The following is a 23,600-nucleotide window of genomic DNA, read 5'->3' as shown; positions in this document are numbered from 1 at the left end:
TAAGGTATATTATAGTATTCTGATGAAGAATTTTTTATACTGTGGATGCAGTGTAGTATACAAGTACATAAATTTTCTTATTATGTCTGTCAAAAAATGAATCCTGGATGTGCATGAATAAGTTGTGTTGCAATTGTAATTTGGTGTGGAATAATATATACTGGAATTCTCAGATGTTTCTGTCGTTAGATCTACAAAGTTGTTAACTGCATGCTGTGATGTGTCTGGGATGCAGCTGGTTGGAGTGCTAGGAGGTAACTGCAATTCAGTAATCACATATTTTATTTATTCATTTACAGATCATATGATGATGGTCCATGCAAGTGAAACACACAACTGAATGACAATGAAACTGATTAAACCATCAAAATTGTTAATATACTTTGCTACTGTGTCAATGGCTCCAGTACTTTGACTTTTAGCATAGGATGCCAAGTTTATTATTCCCTGTAGAGGTGTTACACTTGCTATATGCCATATGACAGTGAAGAGGTGTGGTGTATTGAATATGTACATGCTGTATTCTTTCATAAGGCTAACACAAAATATACAGTATAAGACTCTGCAAGTCAACCTCAACAGAACTGGAGAATACTTATCTAATTCAACCCTTCTGCTCTTTTGGCAACAAAATGCTGGAATAAATTCTCACGAAATAGAGACCTTAAAACATATATAAGTATTTCTACATAGCCAGATACAAACTATAATAATCATAAACACTGTCTTCATAGTGTTTATTACCTTAATATTCAGCAAAGCTAATGATTTTCAATCAGTGGCTTGCTGTACTGGGGGGGAAAAAAACAGCAACAACGATAAAAAGTCAAAACTGGAGCAACTACTCAGACTGCAACCCTAATATCAGTAATATCTTCCCTTGTATAACACACCTCATACGGTCGGACTTTATGGTGGATCTCCTGAATGCCCACCTCTCTGGTTCTCACATCACGGCAGTCTGTTCCTAGATCTTTCATTCGGGCCAATGCCAATTCACGAAGATTTCCATGTTCCACTCCAGAGCTAAATGTGGGCAAGTGATCACATAAAATTAACAAATATGTAATAAAACGTTTAACTTTAATGACAGATTTGCATTTTTTATTACACTGTAGAATCTAATTCTGTACTGGTTAATTCACATCCCTTCCACCGGCCACAAGAAACAACTTTTAAGAGTCAACAGGGTTAGTGCAATGGCTATGAGAATTTAAATTATGACAAAAGAACTGGATGTACTGATAGCATGGAATATGGTAATTAGAAATCACTTTACTCTGGATATCTGTGCACCAGAGAAACAATCATAGATGTGTTTAAGTAAGAGACAAATATGTATTTGTATATATTGTGACGTGTTGAGCCATGGATCACCCCTACCTCCCCAGCGGTACGTGGCGGTAACGTAACGCTCGCGTTCTTACGATAATAGGCGAGTTCCCGCCCCACCACACCCCTCCGATGTGACGTCACCGAGGGATATCGCGGTCGCTAGGCAACACGAGTCAACAGCGGCGACGTTACGATAGTAACAGCGGTTACCTCCGCTAGCGTTACATAGCAACACAGCGCCAGGCAACAAGAGTGCCTATTACGTGGCCGTTTTCCCGTATTGTCCGATCGAGGCTACATGAGGCGCAGCGAGGGCTATTCACAGTTCAGAGTTGTACGGCAACAGTTATACCGTGGGTATCGCCGAGTCGAGACGTAGAGTCAGCCAGTCAGTTGTATTCTGGCATTTGGAGTGTAATATTTGTGATACTGCAGATAGCAGTAATCGTCAGATTGTAATATTGAGTGATTGTGAGAGCGGATGTGAAATAAAGTTCGCTATATAAAATACATCGTGAGCTTATTTGTCGCGATATACCCCGCGATACGCGACAATATTATACATGAGGGCTATTTGGAAAGTAACCTCCAGTGAGGTGTTAACAAAAGCAGCAACAAGGGGGGGGGAAAGATTCCATTATATACAGAAAATATGTATATACTTAAGCTACTTTTCAACGTAGTCAATGCCAGAATTGAGGCACTCAATAAGTTTTTGTCTCCCACCTGTGAGCTCACCCACACTTTGACACCTTCCGTCAACTTCTCATTACTCTAGAAGTGCTGTGATCGCATCCAGGTCTTCTGATGGGTAAACATGTGGCAGTCACTTGGAGCGACATCATGGCTATAAGGAGGTTGGTCAAGCAACTCCCATTTGAAATGCTCTAGCAGTGCTTCAGTGCAAGCACCTGTATGCAGACGTACAGTGTCATGGAGAAGCACTATACTGGATGTCAGCATTCCACGTCTTTTGTACTGAATGGCCTTATGCACACTTCCAACAACACACACAATGTAAGTGAGAGAAGGCAGTCTTCTGGGGTGTGGCACCATGTAGATATTGTGTTAACCGACGTTTCAGAGGAATGTATCGCCTCCACCTTCAGGGTAGAAGAAAAAAGAAGAAAATCCGTGACTGAGGAACCAGAGTGAGCAGGTGCTAACAGACTAATACAATATCTACATGGTGCCATATCCCTGAAGACTGCTTCCTTCATAGTCACCGCCATGAAAACCACAAATCTTATACAATTTGATAAGTGTCCCAATTTCTGGAGAGACTACGTTGAAATGTAGTGGGATGACAATATAAATACCCTTATCTTTTCAAAACAGAGACTGTAATAAAAAAACTTCCAATTACATGCCTTATAGACTTACTTTCTGACAGCCATATAAACATTGTTTATAAAACATTCTATGGAATAATAAAATATAATAAAAAGCTGCTAATATTCACCTGACTAGTGGCATAGGGATATCCCTCTGAACCCTGTAAACCCTTGTCCATGGTGGAACTAGAGCCAGGATATGAGCTATTAAATCAACAAGGGTGCTGGGTGGATAGCTCTTGTATCTGCCTGTCTTCCAAAGCTCATACAGGCCTGTTCCCCTTATAACTAATGTTGGATATATCTTCAGACCATCAGCTCTGAATGCAGGATTCTCAAAGAATTCCTTAATGTAAGAGAAATCATACATTTAAATAAGGTTTAACTTAATGTCAAAATTCACACATAAAAAGGAAACAAATCTGCAGCACTGGTTCATACATTTGAATTTCACATACATAAAGGAATTTTGACATTCATGTGTTTTCTATCATTGCCAATCATTCTACTCATTACTACATTTCACTCAATTCATGGGTTCTGACATTAGTAAGCAGAAGACTCTACATAGATAGTGTGACGTGGATGGTGCAACAGGAAGTAGGGGTCACATGACCTCTGTGGTCTCGCAAGTGACGTCACATACCCCTACTTCTTCCATCATTACGCAATGCTTGGTAAACACCCCTCCCCCGCAGTGACGTAACAGGGGGCACTGCAGTTACTATGCAGCAATAAACAACTCTTGGCAGTGTTCCCCAGCAACGCCTGTTTACGCAACAGTGAAGCGATGTGGGTTTCCCGCTGTACAACTGAGGGTTTATAAGGGAGAATGGAATGCGTAAGAAGAGAGTTAAAATGTAGCAGCCGCCGAAGACAGTTGAAGGCTAGCAGTTGCCAAGTTCAGTTTCAGCGGGGTGAATTGTGAACGAGAAGAAGACGTAAGTCTAGCCGCTGTGGAAGAAGAAGAACTGAATGCGTGATAAGAAGAGTTTATATGTGATAATCAGTGATAGCTGGTGATAACTGAGAAGGTATTGGGAGTGTGTAATTCAGTGACACTTGTATAGCTCCCGCGTTATAAATACGTGAAGACTACTGAAGAGATTATTGTGTGAGGTTTGTAAATTGTCTAAACGCACAACAGTGTTATAAGTATTTGTAGTTATGACTTGTAGGTTGTTAAATAAACCAATTAACAATCTGAACTGCGTCTTCAGTAGCAAAACACGTTACATTGGTGTCAGAAGTGTTTATGAACTGAAACATGCCTCAGTTTAAGAGGAATTATTGAATTCACAAGTACATCGAGTGTTATCCTACAAAAAAGAGGTGGAGAAGCAAGATATGCAGTGAATAATCAAAATGCTGGTGAAAGCAAAGGCCGATAGAAAAACCGACAAAGAAGATTTCCTGGCGAAAATGGACGCCGACCGAAAAACTGACAAGGAAGAAATGAAGGCCAATAGAAAAGCCTGGCAAGAAGAGATGGCCACAGAAACAGAAGCCTTCTGAGCAGAAACAAGAGCCAACAAAGCAAGGACAGCTGCTGTGCGAGACAAGAGGTTGAAAGCCAATATGAATGTGTGGCAGGAAGAGACAACAACCTGCCAAGATGCAATGGAAACAAATCCAAGAGAAAAACAGGATATAGTGGAGTGGCAGAAGATTCCTAATGAAGAGGTTGCAATGCACTCCCTAAAGACATGCCAAAACGAGAGAATGGCCTGCCAAGAAGCGATGGAGGCAGATAAAGAGAAGATTGAGCCTGATTCAGAAATGATGCAGTCCATAGTGGAGCATCAAGAAGCACCCGTACAAGCCACCACAGTGATCCCGGTCAGAGAACCCGAAGAAGAAATGATGCCAATTACCCAAAAAGAGACGATGGCCTGCCAAGAAAAGATGGAGGCGCATCTAGAAGAAGAGCCAACCTCAGTGGACACGAAACCTGAGGCGGCAGAATGACGAGAGGTCCCCGTAGAAGACGCCAAAGTAATGCCGGTCATAGAACCGAAGAAGAAAAGGCATAGGGACTGAAAACTGGCTGTGGAGCGCCGCCACCAGAAACTGAAGAATTTGACACGAGAAAATTATGGACTCCAGAATAAATTGGCCGTCGCCCGCAGAGAGACAACATGCCGTGCAACAGTGGCATGGCGCAAGAGTAACATCTTCAAGGAAATTCTGACCCAAAGAAATTGTGGAACCCTGACGAAATTGGCTGTCACCCGCAGAGGGACGAGCTGCCGTGCGAAAGTGACATGGCAGACAAAGGAGACCGGCAGAAAGATGTCCGGTCGTCCAAGAATTGCCTGGTGCGAGAAGCATCGGTAGGAGAAACTACATCAGGACCAAGTATGAGGAAAGAATCCGGAGACTCAGAGAAAGAGTGCAGATTCTCCACAAAGGAAGAATGGGAATAAAGAACATAGGCAGCAGACGGCTGCTATGCCAGAAGAAAAAGGTGCCAACCAAGAATGCCATCGGAGGGTGTAGATCAGGACAGCGATCCCACCTAGGAGGGAGAAGAACTCATAAAACCATCTATGAGACTGCCAGCGTGAAGATCAGAAAGCAAATAGTCGGATCTTCTGTCAGCCTATGACAAGACAAGGATTGGACCGACGGAAAAAGAGACTGCAAGCAGAGGAGGAACTGGTAATGTAGAAACACCGGCCTCCCCAGAGTGAATGAAGTGAGGAATGTGATACAATGGATTGACGAACGCTGGACCATGGAATACAGAGCTCTATAGAATCCTAGAAAATATTACCAAAGACTGAGGAAAATTTGGGGTAAAAAGTCCTAACTAGAGAAGAAAAAAGAGAAAATCAAAACAAATTTAATAACTTGTGGTTCACACATTATGGGTTTCCATTACAATTCCTACTACTCAGTGGACTGTTGATGGTTAAGGACATGATACTAATGGATAATACAAGCAGACCCTGTGTCAGGTCTGCTTGAAAAATCAAAATTAGCCCAACATGTGTAAGAAAAAGACCACAAAGTATGTTGGAATGAAGCGAAGGTCTTGAAGACTGAACCAAACACCACATACAGGAAATACAAGGAATCAGCCCATATGTCTCTGCTGGGCCATCCGATCAGTCACCCCAGCTTGAACCTCTCTCCCATCTGGAACCCTGTTATCACAGCAGAAGTCAAAAACTATGACTCTATCCAGTGTAGATTGAGTGGGAAAATTTGTTTTTCTTGTGTGGGTACCATATGGAGAAGTTCATCTCTTAAGCAATGATTTCTATCCTGATAGTTCTCTGGTGCAAGGTCTCATATGTGTAGAGTTTTTAATATTTTATTGTTTTGTCTTAGCCCTCACAGATGGTTTGTGCTGTGCTTGGCCTGTATACCCTATCTTGGTGCTGGTACAGACGTGTGGATATAGGGACTAGCTCTATCAACTGGGTCCAAATTAGTAGGTTTTACCTGAAGACAGAGAGAGAACCCACTGTCTCAAATGCTGTGTTTTGAAATATAAACAGGATGATGAATAATGTCCAGAAATATAATATTTGTATGAACAACTTGGAAAGACTCCTATTCATTTTACAGAAACTAGAAGAATACAGCAGTCCCTCAGCAGCTGCAGGGGTTCAGTTACTCAAAACATGTTAGTTAGCAAAACCATGATTGGCAACACTTTATTGGAGCTAGGGAAGTAATGGCTGATGTTAACACTCATCAACGCAGAAGATGCCTGTTCACAACACATAGAAAATGCAAAGACCAATTACATGTTAAAAAAATACCACTCACAAGTGCAAACCCATCAATTTTGTTATTTGCATTTATAACATATGATTTATGACAGCTGAAGTCCATGATGATGGCTATATTCTCTTCTTGAGTCACACTTTTTCTCTGTGTATGCATAAGTTAAGAACTGTGGTTACATAAAAGAAAATATTATGGTTAGCAAATGTGAATATAAATGGGAAACTGCAGATACACAAAATCCACAAATGATGCGTTGCAGTATTCAATTTTCCTTCAGCTAAATTTATGCAATGTCTACTCATATGTTATCACAAGTATAAAATTTACTTTTCACTTTTCTCTGACTTAGGTCCATGAGAAGACCAAATTCTACATTAATACTGTAATGAACTCTGATAAGTCACAGAGACAGGCTAAAGAATCTTACAATGAACTGTTCAACATCTCTTTCGAAGTCAACATTGGGAAGATCTGGCATCATGTGAGCAACCACCTTGAACCCAGCATCTTTGGCTAGTTGAAAACTTTCACAGACAGCCTTCACCGTGTGTCCTCGATTTGTGTCCCGAGCAATATCTTCATACACTGACTGCACTCCAATTTCCAGTCGAGTACACCCGTATCGCAGCATGTCAGACAGATGACGTTTCAGGCAGTAATCTGGTCTTGTTTCAATAGTAATGCCAATGCATTTTACTTTGCTTTTCTCAGAGTATCTGAAAGAAGAACACATGCTCTGTTACTATTTATTTGCATTCACTTAATGATGCTGCCACATAATCAGACTATATAGCATAAAGAGGCATTCTATGGAAAGCAGGTATCTTGAAATGCCACAATGGAGAAAGTATATAACTGAAAATTATTAACAACAAATATTCCATGTGTGTAGTTTAAGCTTTCACGAGTTACGGCACAAAATTCTGTGGGCCTGAAGGACCAAAACTAATTCATAAACCACAGTTGGTCCAGCTATCAGCCATACTCTATAACAACATAAGATGTCAGTAGATGTATTAATGCCATTTACATTTCACTCAAATAAAACTTAAAATGTAGCATAAACTTACTTGACAGCTTCATCCACATTATTACTGGTATGTCCAGATAAGGCATCATGCAGATTCCGTATGAAATAGTCACGATAATCTTCAGGAAGGCACATGAATGTTCCTCCCATTACAATGAACTCAACTTTGTCGACACTATGACCCAGCTGTTTCAACTGAAACATATACACGTCTTCTTTCTCTGTGTGGTAGCACTCTCTTATCAATATTGTGCAGTCACATGCAACCCCCCCCCCACACACACACACACACACCAATGTCTCAATATCACTGCCATTCCAAGAAATAATTTTCTGAACTGAGATAAAACTTCAGATGCTCTTTACTTTATGAAAAATGGTGACAGCTGCACACCAACCAGACAGAAATAATCGGAGAAATTTGACTCTGATATACAGTGGTCTCTTGATTATCTGTGTGAGAATCAACTGTATGACTTTTAAAGCCCCTTAATTACTGACTATGGTTTCTCATATTCAGTACATGTGTTTCACTGAAATATATTGGTGATGCTTTCTAACAGTATGTGGTAAGATTCTCACCCTGTTGCAACTTCCTGTTTTACTGCTGCCACTGCATCTTAATGAAGGTCATGTTCACTTTCAGATTAAACTGCTTGATCTGTCACTTGTGAAAATGAGATCCTGCTCAGTATCTTCTTTAGCCATAACAATTTCCATTATTATACAGGGAGAAACTATATTCTGTTGAGAGTACTAATACAGGCCTTCCACTCTTTCCCACAGCAAATGACAATTAGGTATTTCAGTGTTCCTAACAAGATAATGCAGTTGAAGCCCATTATTCACCATTCCCCTCAACTGCAAACTGTGAGAACACTTTAATACCTCCATTTTCTCAGCAGATAATAATCTGGCATGTCATAGTCCAGTACTTCTGATTGGTGACCTGTACCCCACTCATTCCATCCCACATTCACTCTACAATAAACCAGGGGGGATAAATGTTTATTTCTGTCACTTTCCCACCAGCATATTCTTCCTATGACTGAGGGTCTTCACCTCTTACACTCAGTTCCCCCCACCAACAAACATGTGAGAATATCTGTACTTATTTTCATCTTTATTCTGACTCATTTCCAAAGCTACCTCACAGCTGGCTACATATAGTGGAATGTGGGAAAGTAGACTGACAGGGTGATCACACTGACTGGATATGACTGACCCTGCAGGAATAGTGCATGTAACTCACAGTAGGGATATATAACAGAAGTCTATTTAAAGGAGTGGAAAAAAGCATTATAGGACCAGAAATGTTACATGGTGGCTATAAATAAAGGAGTATTCTAGTGTACTGACACAGTAATGTAATGTAACGCATGACCAACTACTGGACTGGGAGGAGGGGGGGAGCAACAATAATGGGACACACAGGCAATAAAGGTTAATAGGTCATGTGGAAACAGTACAATAGCCTCACTCTGTTGTTCTGTGATGTCATTCTTCTCGACGTCTTGTAAAATGTGTATCTTGTGAGCCTGGGACTCAAAATGTTTAGTCTTCAGTAACTTTTTAGATGAATTAAATACATGTGACATTTTTCATTAACATAACCACAATGCAGAAACAATGGGTCTCCTGAATGTAAAAATATAATTAATCACAACTGCATTTTCCACCCATGTATCATTTACAAACATACCTGCTCTATTCTGTGTCTAGTCTGAAGATATGGATTGTATCGAGCACGAATTGCTCTCATTGACGTTGGTTCATAGCCTGTGTATGACTGAGTAGAATATTCAAAGTCAGAATCAGGCCCTCCTGGGCAGTACACACAAATGTTTCCTGTCATACTGATATGAGGGCAACGGTGTGGTTTACACATCACAGCGACAACTGCAATCTGCAAATACAAAACTAAAATTAAATAAATAATTTTAAGTATAAGTAATGAAGGGTCACATTATCAGATGTTAATAACAGTAGACCCATAATATTTTCATTCCCTGTTTCTTATCAATATCTATGGCCAATCAATGTACACAATTTGAATTTGATGTCAGATGAAAGGTCTATGAATTTTGTCAACAGAGACACGATCCAAAAGGAGATTGTGGGATAGTCAAGCAAGAGCTGTGAAAATTTCACTTCTTTAGATGCAGTGTGTCACCCTTTTCCTTGCCAGTGCTTTCTTCAAAGACATACATGTATACAAATTTACTTATGTAATTGCTCAACTATCTTGCACAATTTACTATAAAACACGGGTGTGGCAACTATGCAATGTGTCCCTAATAAAATGAAAGTGACCATATAAAATAACTCATAATTTTAATTGTGCCACATAATTATTGATCATGTCAATGTCACACTAGCAGCTGCTATGAATTCTTTTCTTATAAGCATTACCCACATAGTATAAAAGAAAGCCAGATATTAACCTTGCGTTTTTCTTCAGACAGAGCCGTGCAACGTGTAAAGTACAGTGCTGCTTTCACAAGAAATGCTTTTTTGTATGTTTCCTTTTCTGGTGTTATGGTTGAAAATTAGAGTTTAAAATATCAGATTCATTCATTCATTCATTCATTGTTGAAGGAGGTGTGTTTCCCCCATGCACTTAGACCAGTTATTTGTCCATTGTGTGCATCCCCCTTTAATTTCTACTGTCGCCATACCCTACTGGTACTGGCGCCCATTATCAGCCCCTTTCTGCTAGTGAGGTTGGCCCTTTACTGGCAGTGGTACCTAATACTTTCCCCATCTACCGGAGGCATTGGAAACTTGTCTCCTAGAGACATGAGGTTCTTTTACATGCCTTAAATCTACGACACGGGACACATGGCTTAAAGTCCCTCCCGGAGGACTTGTTCCCTGAATTTTTCTGCCCTTAAAAATTCCATGACCTCCGCCGGGTTTGAACCCGCGTACCTTGAGTCATGAGGTGGGAACGTTACCCCTAGACTACAGAGGCCGCTTAAAATATTAGATACTTGAGTGTGAATTCTTTTACTGCTCTCATCATCATGATCATGAGGAAAGGGACAGAGAAAGGAAACTGAGGGCTCTTCTGATGGACTCCAAAACACAAAATGGTAATTTTCTTGAAAATGGTTCTCACCAATCATCATTAAAAGTTGGTACTTTTATGGAGACCACACCCCTAAATAAAACTGAAAATAATGGAAAATAATGGTCACTCATTCAGGGCCTAAAAGAGAAATTTCAATTTTTATGAAACCAACTTTACCACTCAGATGGCCTTGAATGTTGTACAGCATTCAGCAACCAACAGTCAATTATGTTTCCAAGGTAAGGCAGCCAAGGTTAATCATATATCACAAAGTATGAAGGAAATGTCCGACACCAACTGCTCCTGCCACACTTCTGCCCCATGTACATGGTGCAGCAGGCAAGGAAGCCAGTAAACAGCTGGCATATAACTGTTACTACATTCAAGAAAACTCCATTAGAGTAATGATACATACTAGTATGTGTATGTACATGGGATGACCATGAAGTTCTATGCAGAGCCATGAACCTGGTATAAATCGCTGACAAAACTTAACATCATTCACAGTAAAATCTTCAAAATCTCCATACATGGTAAACATAAGAGCCTCCAAATAACAAAATTCAACACAACCAAATTCTTTGACTTCATGTGTGGCAGTTGCTTACATGTTACAGATAACTTATACACATGAGGTAAACACATTTACTGTACCTCACACCAACAAAATGTTATCTTCCGTTTTTATTTCACTGACACTCTACTGCAGACAAATGTGATCCATTTCCCATTCAGCTTCAAGTATACAAATTAACAATATGTATGTTCCCATTAAAAGTGTTAATTAACGTTCAGTTATAAGATAAGATTAGTTTTGTAATATATCTGTAATGAATCCAATTTACAGCATATTCCATTCCAACTTACGTTCATTTTTGATAGTACAAAAGAGTGAATGGTTATGAAGGGTGAAATATAGACTACAGAAGACTAATACATATTATGTAACATTAATCCTTTCACTGCATATTATTTTCTCACCATTTTCCTAAAAATCATTCAATTTTAAGGTAAGAGAACACAAAATGTATCTTCACAGACCAGTGAATGAAGTCAAATGATGTAGTGAAAGGAGAAGATTACTTCTTGATGTGTATTAAAACTGAATGATGCACTATATGGCAATGGATCATTTCTTGAACTCAGTGGATTAAGGCAGCGCAGGGGAACGAACAAAAAAGACCACACTGGAAACTCCCCTAAAATATATGTGAATAAACAAATGAAAATGTTACCTCCTAATCTGTGACTTCTACAGTCCAGTCAGAAGCCTTGTAATTATTGTATGTGGTGCGGCTATAAAATAACCAAACTGATGCTCTATAATCTATTATTCAACTAATCACACAATGGAAAAGTTATCACCTTCAAAGTGGTCCCCTCCCTGACCTTTACGCAGCTCCATGCTAATTTTCCACTGTTGGAACCAATGCTGCAGGTCCTTTTCTGACATCTTCTTCATTACCTCTGTCGCCTTTGCTTTCACTGCATCTATCGACTCCAAATGGGTTCCTTTTAATGCAGACTTGATCTTTGGAAATAAAAAAGTCACACGGGGCTAGGCTACGTGAGTAGAGTAGATGTCCCAACACGGGGATCTTGTGTTTTGATAGAAACATCTTGACAGACAGTGCGTTGTGTGCCGGTGCATTGTCATGGTGAAGAATCCATGAGCCCTTCTTCCACATTCCATGTCTTCTTCTTCTTGCCCTTTCACAAAGGACTGTCAAAACCTCCTTACAGTAGACCTGGTTAAAGGTCTGACCTTCAGGCACCTAATCAATGTGAACAATCCCTCAGATATCAAAGGAAAAAATCAATCATCAATGCTTTGAAATTTTATTTGCTCTTCTGTGTTTTTGTTTCTTGGTGACCTGGGACTCTTCTTAGTTTCCGTGTCATACTGAAAAAACCAAGAATCATCACAAGTTATTACATTTCCTAAAAACTTTGGATCATTATCAATGTTTTGAAGAATGTCAGCATAAATGTTCATTCGAGTTTCCTTTTTCTCAGGAGTGAGGATTCTCAGCACCATCTTCGAGCACACTTTTTCATGTTAAAATGTTCATGTAAAATCTGTTGAACACTATCTTTATCAGTGCTAACGAATTCAGCAACTTCTTGAATGCTCAGGGAACAATTTTTTTTAACAATTTCACAAACTTTTTCAATGTTAGCATCTGTTTTTGACGCGAAGGCTGACCAGGACGTGGATCTTCTTTGATCATTCTCCCTTTCCTCTTTACATCTTTTGAACCACTCAGAAAACTTCAGTACGAGATAGACATTCATCACCATAAACTTCCATAAACAAACTGTATGTTTCTGTAGTGGATTTTCCAAGTTTTGCAAGGAATTTCACATTGACACGTTACTCTACTCTAACATTTAACATAATTCTGATGGAGCTCAGATACATGGCCCGCTTCAAAAAAAGGCTGCTACCACACTGTTGGCCGTATGGCCTTGGAAGTCGTATGGTTGATGGAGAGGAGAGGACAGGCTAATATGCCACCATGCTGGCTGTTGCCAAGGCCACAGGAAGTTGGCAAAAAAAAATCATGCTGGTTATTTTATAGCCGCTCCATGTATATACATTCATGTGACAACATGTAAAATGTAAACATATTGTACACTGTACATTGTAAAAGACAGAACAGTTCTCTTGCCAGAGAGGGTGCCCCCACATCAATAAACCTTAAACTGTCAGACAGAAGAAAATTTGGTCTTAAGTACAAATTGAGTGCTTGAAGTTAATTTTTTGAGATTTGACAGCTGGAGTAATGAAGTAGCCATGATTTGTGAGATGGCAGTGAGCTGACAACAAACTCGCTTACCAAGAAATGCACCTTGGTGGAATAAAGAGCTGGGTGGGTAAGAGCTAAAACAAGAGAGCTATATAACATAGCAAACAGAACAGGGCAGTGGGACACCTACAAGGAAATCCTCACCTGTTATAATACAGAAATAAGGAAAGTCAAATCCTCATGGAGGAGGTACTGCCAGCAGATCAACAATGAACCGGGCAGTGCCAGACTCATGAAGGTTATGGCAAAGCAAGCGACCAACAAGGTCAGTACTATCAAGCTGCCTGATGGTAAGTATACCCAAACTGGAAAAAGGACACTGAAAGAACTGTTCAGAGTTCACTTCCCCAATTCAAAGCTGTTTGATAATTCAGGTGATGGGCAGAGCCAGCAGAACCTGGGCGTGTGTGGACACATAATGAACAGGGGAGACTGGAACCTGGCTAATCAGGTAGTCAATCAATCAAAAATTAGATGGGTGTTAGGTAGTTAGTTATTGGAGAGGGTGGGTTTCCCCATGCACTTAGACCAGTATTGGTCCATTGTGCTTCCCTCTATGATATTCTACCAGTCTCTATACCCTACTGATATTGGTGCGTACCATCAGTCCCGCTGAGCCAGCGAGTTCGCCTCCACTGGCTTGGTGGTATCTATAATGCTTCCCCCATCTATCAGAGGCATTAGAGACTACTGTTGGGCGGGAAGCGTCCTTGAATTTGGCTCAGTGACCTCCTTTGGAGATATGAGGTTCTTTTATGTGCTGTAAAGCTACAACACGGGACACACGGCTTAAAGTCCATCCCGGAGGACTTGTTCCCTGAAATTTTCCGCCCTTAAAAATTCGATGACCTTCGCCGGGTTTTTGAACCCGCGTACTACAAGTCATGAGGTGGGAACGTTACCTCTAGACTACGGAGGCCGCTTGGGTGTTAGGTACCTTCAAACCATTTAAGTCTGCAGGAACAGATGAAATTGTACCAGCACTTCTGCAGCAAGGGGTGGAACATTTAGTCCCACACCTATGCCGCATATTCAGAGCCTGCATGGCGCATGGATTTATCTCTGCTGCCTGGAGGCAAGTCAAAGTGACATTTATTCCGAAGCCCTCAAAACCTGATTATACCGAGGCTAAGGCTTAGTGTCCTATCAGCTTGCCATCTTTCCTTTTGAAAATGATGGAGAAAGTAGCAGATAGTTACATTAGGGACGGTGCATTGAAGATGAATTCTCTGCACCGAAACCAACATGCTTACCAAATAGGTAAATCTACTGAAACTGCACTGCATAATGTGGTAACACGCATTGAAAATGCTATCGTACACAAGTATATTGCCCTTGGAGCATTCCTTGATGTAGAGGGAGCCTTTGACAGAACCTTTTTGACACAATAAAACAGGCTGCTGAAAGGCATGGCATTGAGCCCGCAACATGCAGATGGATCTGTGCTATGCTGGAAAGCAGGAATATAAGTGCGACATTGTCTGGAGAGACCCTGAGGCCATCTGTGGTGAGAGGGTGTCAGCAGGGAGGTGTTCTTTCCCCTCTGCTGTGGATGATCTTCTTTGGGAGCTCAAGAGTAAAGGTCATTTCACAGCAGGATATGCTGATGATATATTAATCCTATTCAATGGGAAATTCCCTCACACTGTGTCAAAAGTCTTACAAACAGCCCTGTACACAGTTCAACAGTGATGTGAAAGAACAAACTTGTCTATAAATCCAAACAAGATGGTAATTATACCCTTTACTAGGAAGAGGGATATCAAGGGGCTTAAGGAACCAGTCCTTTTCAGTCAAGCGATCTGGCTATCCAGTGAAGTCGAGTACCTTGGAATAACATTAGACAAGGGAATGACATGGAAAATAAAAAAAAAGTTGGACAAGGCTATTAGCAAGGCATATAAGGGCTTTTGGACATGCAGAGGCACGTTTGGAAAGACCTGGGGACTGAAACCAAAAGTGGTATATTGGATATACACTGCAGTAGTAAGACCCATACTTACCTATGCTGCCACTATATGGTGGCCTAGAGTTAAACTCAAAATAAGTCGGGCAGAACTAAGCAAAGTGCAAAGGACGGCCTGCTTTGGAATTACAGAAGCAATGAGAACAGTTCCAACAGCTGCAATGGAAATCCTACTAGGACTCCCCATTGCATTTGCAGATGGAAGCAGAGGCCAAGTTGGGAAATTACAGACTACGTTGCAATGATCAATGGAGACCTAAATCCGAAGGTTTTGGACATGCATACATGATTCAGGACATGTAAAAATAATCCATTCTACAGATGAGGTGTAATAAACATGTGAAACATGTCTATGATAAACCCTTCACGATCAGATTTCCTGATAGAAGTGAATGGAAAGAGGGGTTTCACCCTGATAGAAAGAGGGGACTAATATGGTATACAGACGGTTCCAAGACAAATTAAGGCACTAGAGCTGGGGTGTATCGTGATGGAACAGGGCAGAAACGTAGTTTCGGCACTGGTCAGTACACAACAGTATTCCAAGCAGAAGTGTAGGCCATTAAGGCATGCACAATTGAGAATTTATAAAAATAGGAACATCTATATTCTATCAGATAGTCAAGCTGCAATTAAAGCACTTGGTACACATCAAGTCAATTCAGAATTGGTCTGGGACTGCCACCAATCCCTCATACAACTGGCCAAACATAATAGAATTCAAGTGATATGGATGCCAGGTCATGAGGGTATTGCTGGGAATGAAACCGCAGATCAGCTGGCAAGAACAGGATCTGAACAACCGTTCATAAGACCTGAATCAGCTTGTGGCATCTCAATTGGAGTTGCAAGGGAAGTGATCAGGGACTGGAGAGATAGAAATCACAAAAAAAACTGGGAATCCACAATTGGACTCAAACAGGTAAAGGGATTTATATCAGGACCCTCTGCCAGAATAATGAAGGACCTGTTAAAATTAAACAGAGATCAATTAATATCGGTGGCAGGATTACTTACTGGACACTGCGACCTAAAAGGACACCTTTTCAAACTGGGACTGACAGATAACCCAATGTGTGAAAGGTGCATACAAGAAGACGAATCAGCCACACATATACCACTGTAAAAAAGTATTCAACTTTATTTTTTGCCACTGTAAGTAATGGCCAAAGGGGTGGGGAAACTGAGCGTAGTGGTAGAAGGGACTTTCATGTGCAGGCATGATTTTTTGCTCACTCACAACACCACCGGATGCGTCTGTGGCTGTCAGATAGCGAAGTGGTGTAACATGTGTTCGTCGCATTCTTATTTTGCTCAAGATGACAGAATGCTTATAGCAGCGATACTGCATCAAGTTTTGTCAGAAACTTGGGGATACCCAAGCGGAAACAATCCGTAAAATTCGTTAGGCTTTTGGCAATGATGTAATTGGGGTCACTCAAATTAAAGAGTGGTTCAATGGCTTTAAAGATGGCCATATGACGGTGCACAGTGACCAGCATTCTGGGAGACTGCCAACGAGCCGAAGTGCTGATGTCATTGAAAAAGTGCGGACACTGATCATGAAGGACTGTCGTTTGACCATCTGGGAAGGTGCTGATGAGGTTGGTATCAGCAGAAGTTCTGCAAACACAAATATGAATCACTCCGTCCAATGTGACCTGTAAGTTTATTACTATATGAAAAACTTAACACCCTTACATGTTTCGGTCTCTGCGGACCATCTTCAGAGGGCAAACATCACTACAAATAGGAAACCACCTTCACATAAGTTGTTTAGACGTAAAATACGTACACTTATATGTTACAATGCATAGTACACAAAATAGAACATTTCACAAACACAGCAGTTTCCTGGGAATGTAAAGTTTTTAAAAATTATTTAAAATTTCTTGATGCTAATTAAAGATTTTGCATTGTCAATAATTAAAATTCATAAACCATGCAGGCTCATGTTTGTCCTCCCATCGTCCCTCTTGTATGGGGCAGATATTGTGCCACCTGTCTATCTTGAAGTGGAGGTTCTTTATATCTTCCAGGGTTTGCTCGTGGCTGCTGTGCTGTTTTCACTGTTCATGTTTTTCATGTAGCAATAACCTTACAGGTCACATTGGACGAGTGATTCATATTTGTAATTGTTAGTGTGACGGACCAAAATGAAACAAATCAAATTCTGCAAACACAATTTTAACCGAGAATTTGGGCATTCGAAGAGTGGCGGAAAAATCTGTGCCCAAGCTACTTTCGCCGGAGCAGCAACAACTCTGCCATGAGGTCGTGCAGGACATGCTGGAGTGCACCAACAGAGATCCTGAGTTCCTGAAGACTGTGATGACTGGTGATGAGTCATGGGTGTATGGATATGACCTGGAAACTAATGTCCAGGTGTCATAATGGAAGCATCCAACACCCACAAGGCCCAAAAAAGCACGACAGGTTCAGAGCAATGTGAAGGTGATACTGAGTGTTTTTTCAATTACCGGGGTGTTGTGCATCATGAGTACACAACACTAGGCCAAAAACTGTCAATAAGGAGTACTACCAAGAAGTCCTCTGCCTTCTTCGTGATGCAGTTCAGCACAAGAGACCAGAGCTGTGGGACGCACGCAACTGGCAGCTGCATCATGACAAAGCCCCAGCTCATTCATCACACCTCATCCAGGGTTTCCTGGCCAAGCATGGCATTCCGCAGGTTTGCCAGGCTCCCTACTCTCCTGTCATGGCTCCTAGTGATTACCAAAGAGGAAGCACAATAGATCACTGAAGGTCACAGTGCAAGGGCTGGTTTTTATGGCCCACCCCTTACACACCTACACAGCCGGCAACAAAATAAGCCTAACAGCAGAAGAATCTCCATTGTTTGGAACCATAACGAGTGAACAGACTGAGGCTCGATGTCCACTATAGTGATTTTTTAATTGTGTAAATTAACATTAGTGTTACAGTTACTTGTAGTTAAAGGTTATAGGTATTCAATAAATTCAATTATCAATCCTAACCCCATGTCTAGTCACTAACATGTGACAACATAAATATATACCTAATTTTTCCATCCCACTTATATTCACTTCTGATAATATAAAAACACAAATTAGGAAATCCATATTATATGAGGAGCAGAGGCAGCTTGGTTCGTATAGTGATGGACTATGAGCTGGATGGCTGGGGTTTCAGTCCCAGCATGGGCAACGCTTTTCTCTTCTCCACGGCGTCCAGACTGGCTCTGAGGCTCACCGAGCCTCCTATCCAATGGGTACTGAGGGCCCTTTCCACGGGGATAAAGCGGCCAGGGCATGAAGCTGACCACTCACTTCCTCTGACTGCTGAGGTCAAGAATGGTGGAGTTTTACCTCCACTCCCATATATGTCTTCATGGCACAGCACTTAATTAAGCGCAGGTACTTCATCTTTTATATAAGGGCTGAAATATAAATTACAGAAGAGTAATATAAATCACATAAAAATCCATACTAATAATTACATACTCCACTGGCAGTGCGAATCGGTTTTGCTCTCAGTTTTGGCAGAAGAATCTTCTTGGAATTTGATGGAACTGCTGCAATGATATCCACTAACCGAGGAGAAGTTTCCAGCCCATATTTCGAGGCAATTCTAGTTTTCAGTCTATTCAGATTCACATCCTTTCCTTCTTCATGGGCTTTTAGCAGTTCCTGAATAATTTCTGCTACAGTTATGACCATGCGCTCTTCTCGACTCAAGCCAGAACCTAAAATATAAGTGACACAATTCTGGGTAGAGTTCGTAAAGCTTACTTTCCATTTCAATTACAATGGTCTGCAAGTTGTTAAGAAAGCTGTGGAAGAAGTGATAAGGGTGTAATTCAGTAGTCTCCTGCCATGTATGGAGGAATGAGAAAAATCACAAATTACCTCTGTTAAGGCAGTCTTCCAACTAAGAACTGAACCAAATTATGAGTACAACATATTATGCTGCTGTTTTTAAGTTAAAAATAACAAATAAGCACAATTTAGTGTGTAGATCTTCTGCACTGTAAAAGTAAAGTAAAGCCATCCCTGTAACAGGCCGTGAAGGCCCATAGGGTTGCGAGACGTTGAGGGTCCCACAATATCTACACTTGGCTCAAAGAAGGCGGTAAGGTTGTCAGCCTTACGCGCCAGCCGCGCTTTACTCCCCAGGAAAATTATTTAATTAATTCCTGGTACTATTTCTGTTAGAGTCTGAGTAAATCCCAGGGCCTAGTGCGGCTGGTAGGATTACGTCAATTGAAAAATACCCAATGACCTCATCGGGACTTGAACCCGTGACCTTCCGGCTTGTAGCACAGCCCCTCAACAAACTACGCTACTGTGATCTTCTGCACTGTAATGCCATTTAGTTCAGAGGAAGCTCGATGTTCTGGAGAACATACTGCCTCCATCTTCAGGGTGAAAGAGCAAACAAGAATCCAGCAGAACCTGAACACAAGAACATACTGCTGAACTTGCCATCCTAACTGCTACTGGTAGTTACTATAGGATTCTGACGATGGTGTATAAAACACAGAGATATTAGGTTTTCGGACTTTATCCATTGTCCTGGGTTTTAAGATAACTAAGAAAAACACGACGTTTTGGAAACTAGATCTGTTTCCATCCTCAGGTGAGGGAAAACACCAATTCTATTGGGTCCCTTAGACAGAGCTAGCCTCAATCACTGGATGAATCACTGGTCCAGTGATTGAGGCTAGCTCTTTCTAAGGGACCCAACAGAATAGGTGTTTTCCCTCACCTGAGGATGGAAACAGATCTAGTTTCCAAAACGTCGTGTTTTTCTTAGTTATCTTAAAAACCAGAACGAAGGATAAAGTCTGAAAACCTAATATCTCTGTGTAACTGCTACTGATTTATTGCTTGGCTTACTCTTCGACCCTGATGATGGAAGCCATGAGTTTCTCTGAATTATATGTTGTTACAACCCAGTAGACCATACCATTGCGAGAACCTCGTATCCAACAAAATAAACACAATGTTCTTTACATGCATATAGGCTTATAATACACATTATTAAAGACAGAATCATTACATTTAATATGGTAGTATCTAATAAGATAGTTCAATGACTTAATCATAATTGTCTGTCTGCCATTTTAGTCCAAGATCTAAATGAAAGTTTAGTCATATAGAAAATGCATTAGACATATCAGTAAAATTAAAAGTGGAATAAGAAAATATCTGACATCATTCCATTTCTATTCTTCTTTGACCTGAGAACATTTGACTTATATTGCACTGGAGTTCTACTTCTATATTCCATGACAAAAGTATTCCACCAATCTACTGCAAACCTTCTTTTTGTCAGCAATATCACAGTAATCTTGCAAGTAGCAATAATAAAATATGGCTGACCTTACAATTAGCAATGTCTTGAAGGTGTGACTTGACTATAATGGTACAGGTCACTTAGCTACATTTAGGGCTAACTTTGCAGTGACCATCTTTCCATTATATAACAGTTAAATATAATACAATAGAACACAAGCCATGCAGAATATTTATGGAAAAGTTCAATCCCCCTAGTTTAACGAGATTTTGTATCCATGTAGGTACTTGAACAAACTGCTGACCTGAAGAAATGATGGCCGATGAAACGCATCACCTTTACTTCCATGTGTGCTGTATCAAACCCAACTACAATCGACATAAGTTCAGAAGGTGTAAGTTTTCAGGTTTTGACAGCAGTGGGTCCTCAGACTGGGACCCTGTGGGTTGTGAAACTGGGTCATACTGCATGAACAGTTTAGTGAATATAAGTTTACAGGTTCTGACAGGAGTATGTATTCAGCTGTGACCTTGTGGGTTGTGACACTATGCTGTACTGCATGTGAACAGCAATATTTCAGAGGAATTTACTGCATCTATCTTCAGGACTGAAGTTAGGAGTATGAGGATGTAGTCAGGTTATATAGGCAATATACATGGAAGTAAAAAATGTAAAGATATCCCTGTAGCAGACTGTGGAGTTCCATGGGGTTGTGAGACATCAAGGAACCAACATTTCCTAGACATCTAGCTCACAGATAGCGTTTTTGTTGTCAGCTTTACATGGCAGCCACCCCTTACCCCCAGGAAGATTCCTGGTACTCTTTTCTGTTAGAGGCTGAGTTGACACCTGGGCCAAAGTGCAGATGAAAGGATTAAGTCAAAGGAAACGAACCTGCAACCAACTATGCTACTGCATGCCCCTTTATAAGGAAGTAAGCCGCTCAGACCTATAGGCAGGAAGAAGAGCTTGAACCCAGTCTCCTCACTTCCCACCTTCTACAGAAGTGGTCTTGTAAAAGGTTGACTGTTTATAACTCCACATCCCTCCTGTAATATAACTACTTTGGTCCTTAATAAGGGTCATTTTGTTCCATATACCTGGGGATGTGGGATTAATTTGCCTGTAAACCTGCCTATATAACCTCACGAAAATCTCACACAATGTGATTTGACCCACCCATCCACAACAGCACAGTGTCACAATCTGAATTTTCTCTTTGTGGGTTATTTTATGATACTGTCCGCAGCTAGACGATATACTGTTGAATGGCACAATGACAGATCAAATGAAGTGATTTGGTTGGATGTAGTCATAGCCAAATCTGCCATTTATCTGGTGGGACTGACGAACACCCAAAATAACTTTGGTCAGGATAGCTGGTGTCTCAGTCAAGATTTGAACCAAGTGTATCCTGATTATGGGTAAAGAGCATTACTGTTATGCCCAACCATTTGATTCATAATGTTAAGTTCAATGTTCATCAGTGTGTTCATTTTTACCTTCTCATATATGCAGTATATATGAGAAAATATTCAGATTGTGAAAACACTGATCCTGTTTGTTTGCCTTTCTGTACATACGTATGGCCGTGTGTCTTGCCAGTACTTGAATGGTTGGACAGATAGTATTCACATTCAGTATTCAACAGTTCATTCATGTCCGGTCAGTGCCTGCGGAATCTGAACATCCAGCTCAAAAAAATAGGAGCCCTTCAAACTGGCCCTAAAAACAGACGATTTCCTTGAAAACTGCTGACAATTTTGATTACATTTCAGGACACTGTGAATGCCACAAACCTAAATAAAACTGAAGGCATCTTCTGGAACTTGGGGGCCAAAACACAAAACGTCGATTAAAAAATAGTTTTACCGGTTAGATGTATCTCAACGTTGTTGGATATTTGGAGACCAAGAATGATCTACAGTGAAAAATCGACTTCATTCCATGGGTGAAGTCAAGGTCAATCGTGTATGACAAAAGAGATTTCTTATATTTCTCCTAGTTTAAGTCGGTCAGGTTACATCATGTTCCATAAAACATGTAATTACTTTTACCGTGCTCACTTTGCGTTAGGTTAGGTTGTGTTCATGCAGTTCTTATCGACATATATTAATGCTTGGAGTGCATAATTTGGTCATCTACTCCTTGGCCATCGTGTATATTCATTCTCAGCAGAGTACGGATGGGAGAAATGCAAATGGGCCCCTTTTCTTCACTTTTCACCGAAAAAACATAAATAATGGCACTAGGCCACTGTTCAGGAATGTGTTAATGTACCAACACGCCACTAACCTAACGTATAAGCAAACAGGTTAATAATCCATCACATTTTATATGGAATACATTCGTGTTCGCAATACAATGTAGTATACATAATACAATATGTCTGTTCACAAAATTCTACAATGACTAAACTTAATTTTACTAAATACCCACACACTGCAATTCGCAAGAGAAAATTCCACAAATATAAAACTTGTTTGTATATGAATTATATCAACAGTCTGAAACCTACATTAATATGCACATCCAAACGTACTTACGTAATTTATTTCGTCCCATTTTAGAAACACTCAAATTATTTGCACTCGTGCACTTAGAACGTTGTCACACCAAGAAATACAAGTAAACTAGCAACAGCACCGAAGCCGCATTCTCCGATAATTGTAATCAAAATTAGTTGAACATATGTTACTGAATTTACTGAACGTAGCAACCGGTAGCAACGCTACCCTCGGGAGAGACTGAGAAACTCAACATCCAGACGATCCAGACCGATCCAGACCATCTAGACGATCTAGACAACTAGACCAATCCAGACAACGGAGTATGCTAGTCCTGGTAGTCTTTTCACAATTATATTGCCGCGTGGTTTCTTAGTGTCAGCTGACTACTTTATTTTTATTTCGGTAAATTCAGTTGTTATAGTAATCTAGAACTTTTATCCAAACCCGTCGACATATAGCGGGTCTGTTGCTAGGCAACAACTGGGTGACCACGTTCCAATAAATACATGCACATTATAGAG

At 40.6% G+C, this 23,600-nt stretch overlaps 1 protein-coding gene across 2 annotated transcripts in view; it reads right to left on the bottom strand.

Moving 5' to 3' along the window:
- Positions 1–23,399, bottom strand: part of LOC111868916 (elongator complex protein 3) — a 29,006-nt gene extending 5,607 nt beyond the window's left edge. The window contains exons 1-7 of one of the 2 annotated variants that reach the window (XM_023860014.2): positions 23,116–23,399; positions 18,775–19,016; positions 9,143–9,346; positions 7,481–7,635; positions 6,838–7,126; positions 2,798–3,015; positions 894–1,026 (exon numbers count right to left, since the gene is read on the bottom strand). In XM_023860014.2, coding sequence (XP_023715782.1) covers positions 894–1,026; positions 2,798–3,015; positions 6,838–7,126; positions 7,481–7,635; positions 9,143–9,346; positions 18,775–19,016; positions 23,116–23,134 — 1,260 coding nt within the window. In that variant the 5' untranslated portion in view covers positions 23,135–23,399. Of the gene's footprint in view, positions 1–893; positions 1,027–2,797; positions 3,016–6,837; positions 7,127–7,480; positions 7,636–9,142; positions 9,347–18,774; positions 19,017–23,008; positions 23,080–23,115 lie in introns of those variants that run through there. The other variant, XM_023860015.2, reaches the window with a different exon arrangement.
- Between the last annotated feature and the right edge of the window lie 201 nt (positions 23,400–23,600).

The sequence above is a fragment of the Cryptotermes secundus genome, unplaced genomic scaffold (genome assembly GCF_002891405.2).
Source record: "Cryptotermes secundus unplaced genomic scaffold, Csec_1.0 scaffold753, whole genome shotgun sequence".
In the NCBI taxonomy this organism is placed as follows: Eukaryota; Metazoa; Arthropoda; class Insecta; order Blattodea; family Kalotermitidae; genus Cryptotermes; species Cryptotermes secundus.
The sequence above is the reverse complement of the archived record's forward strand: the minus strand, read 5'-3'. Positions and strand labels throughout refer to the sequence as shown.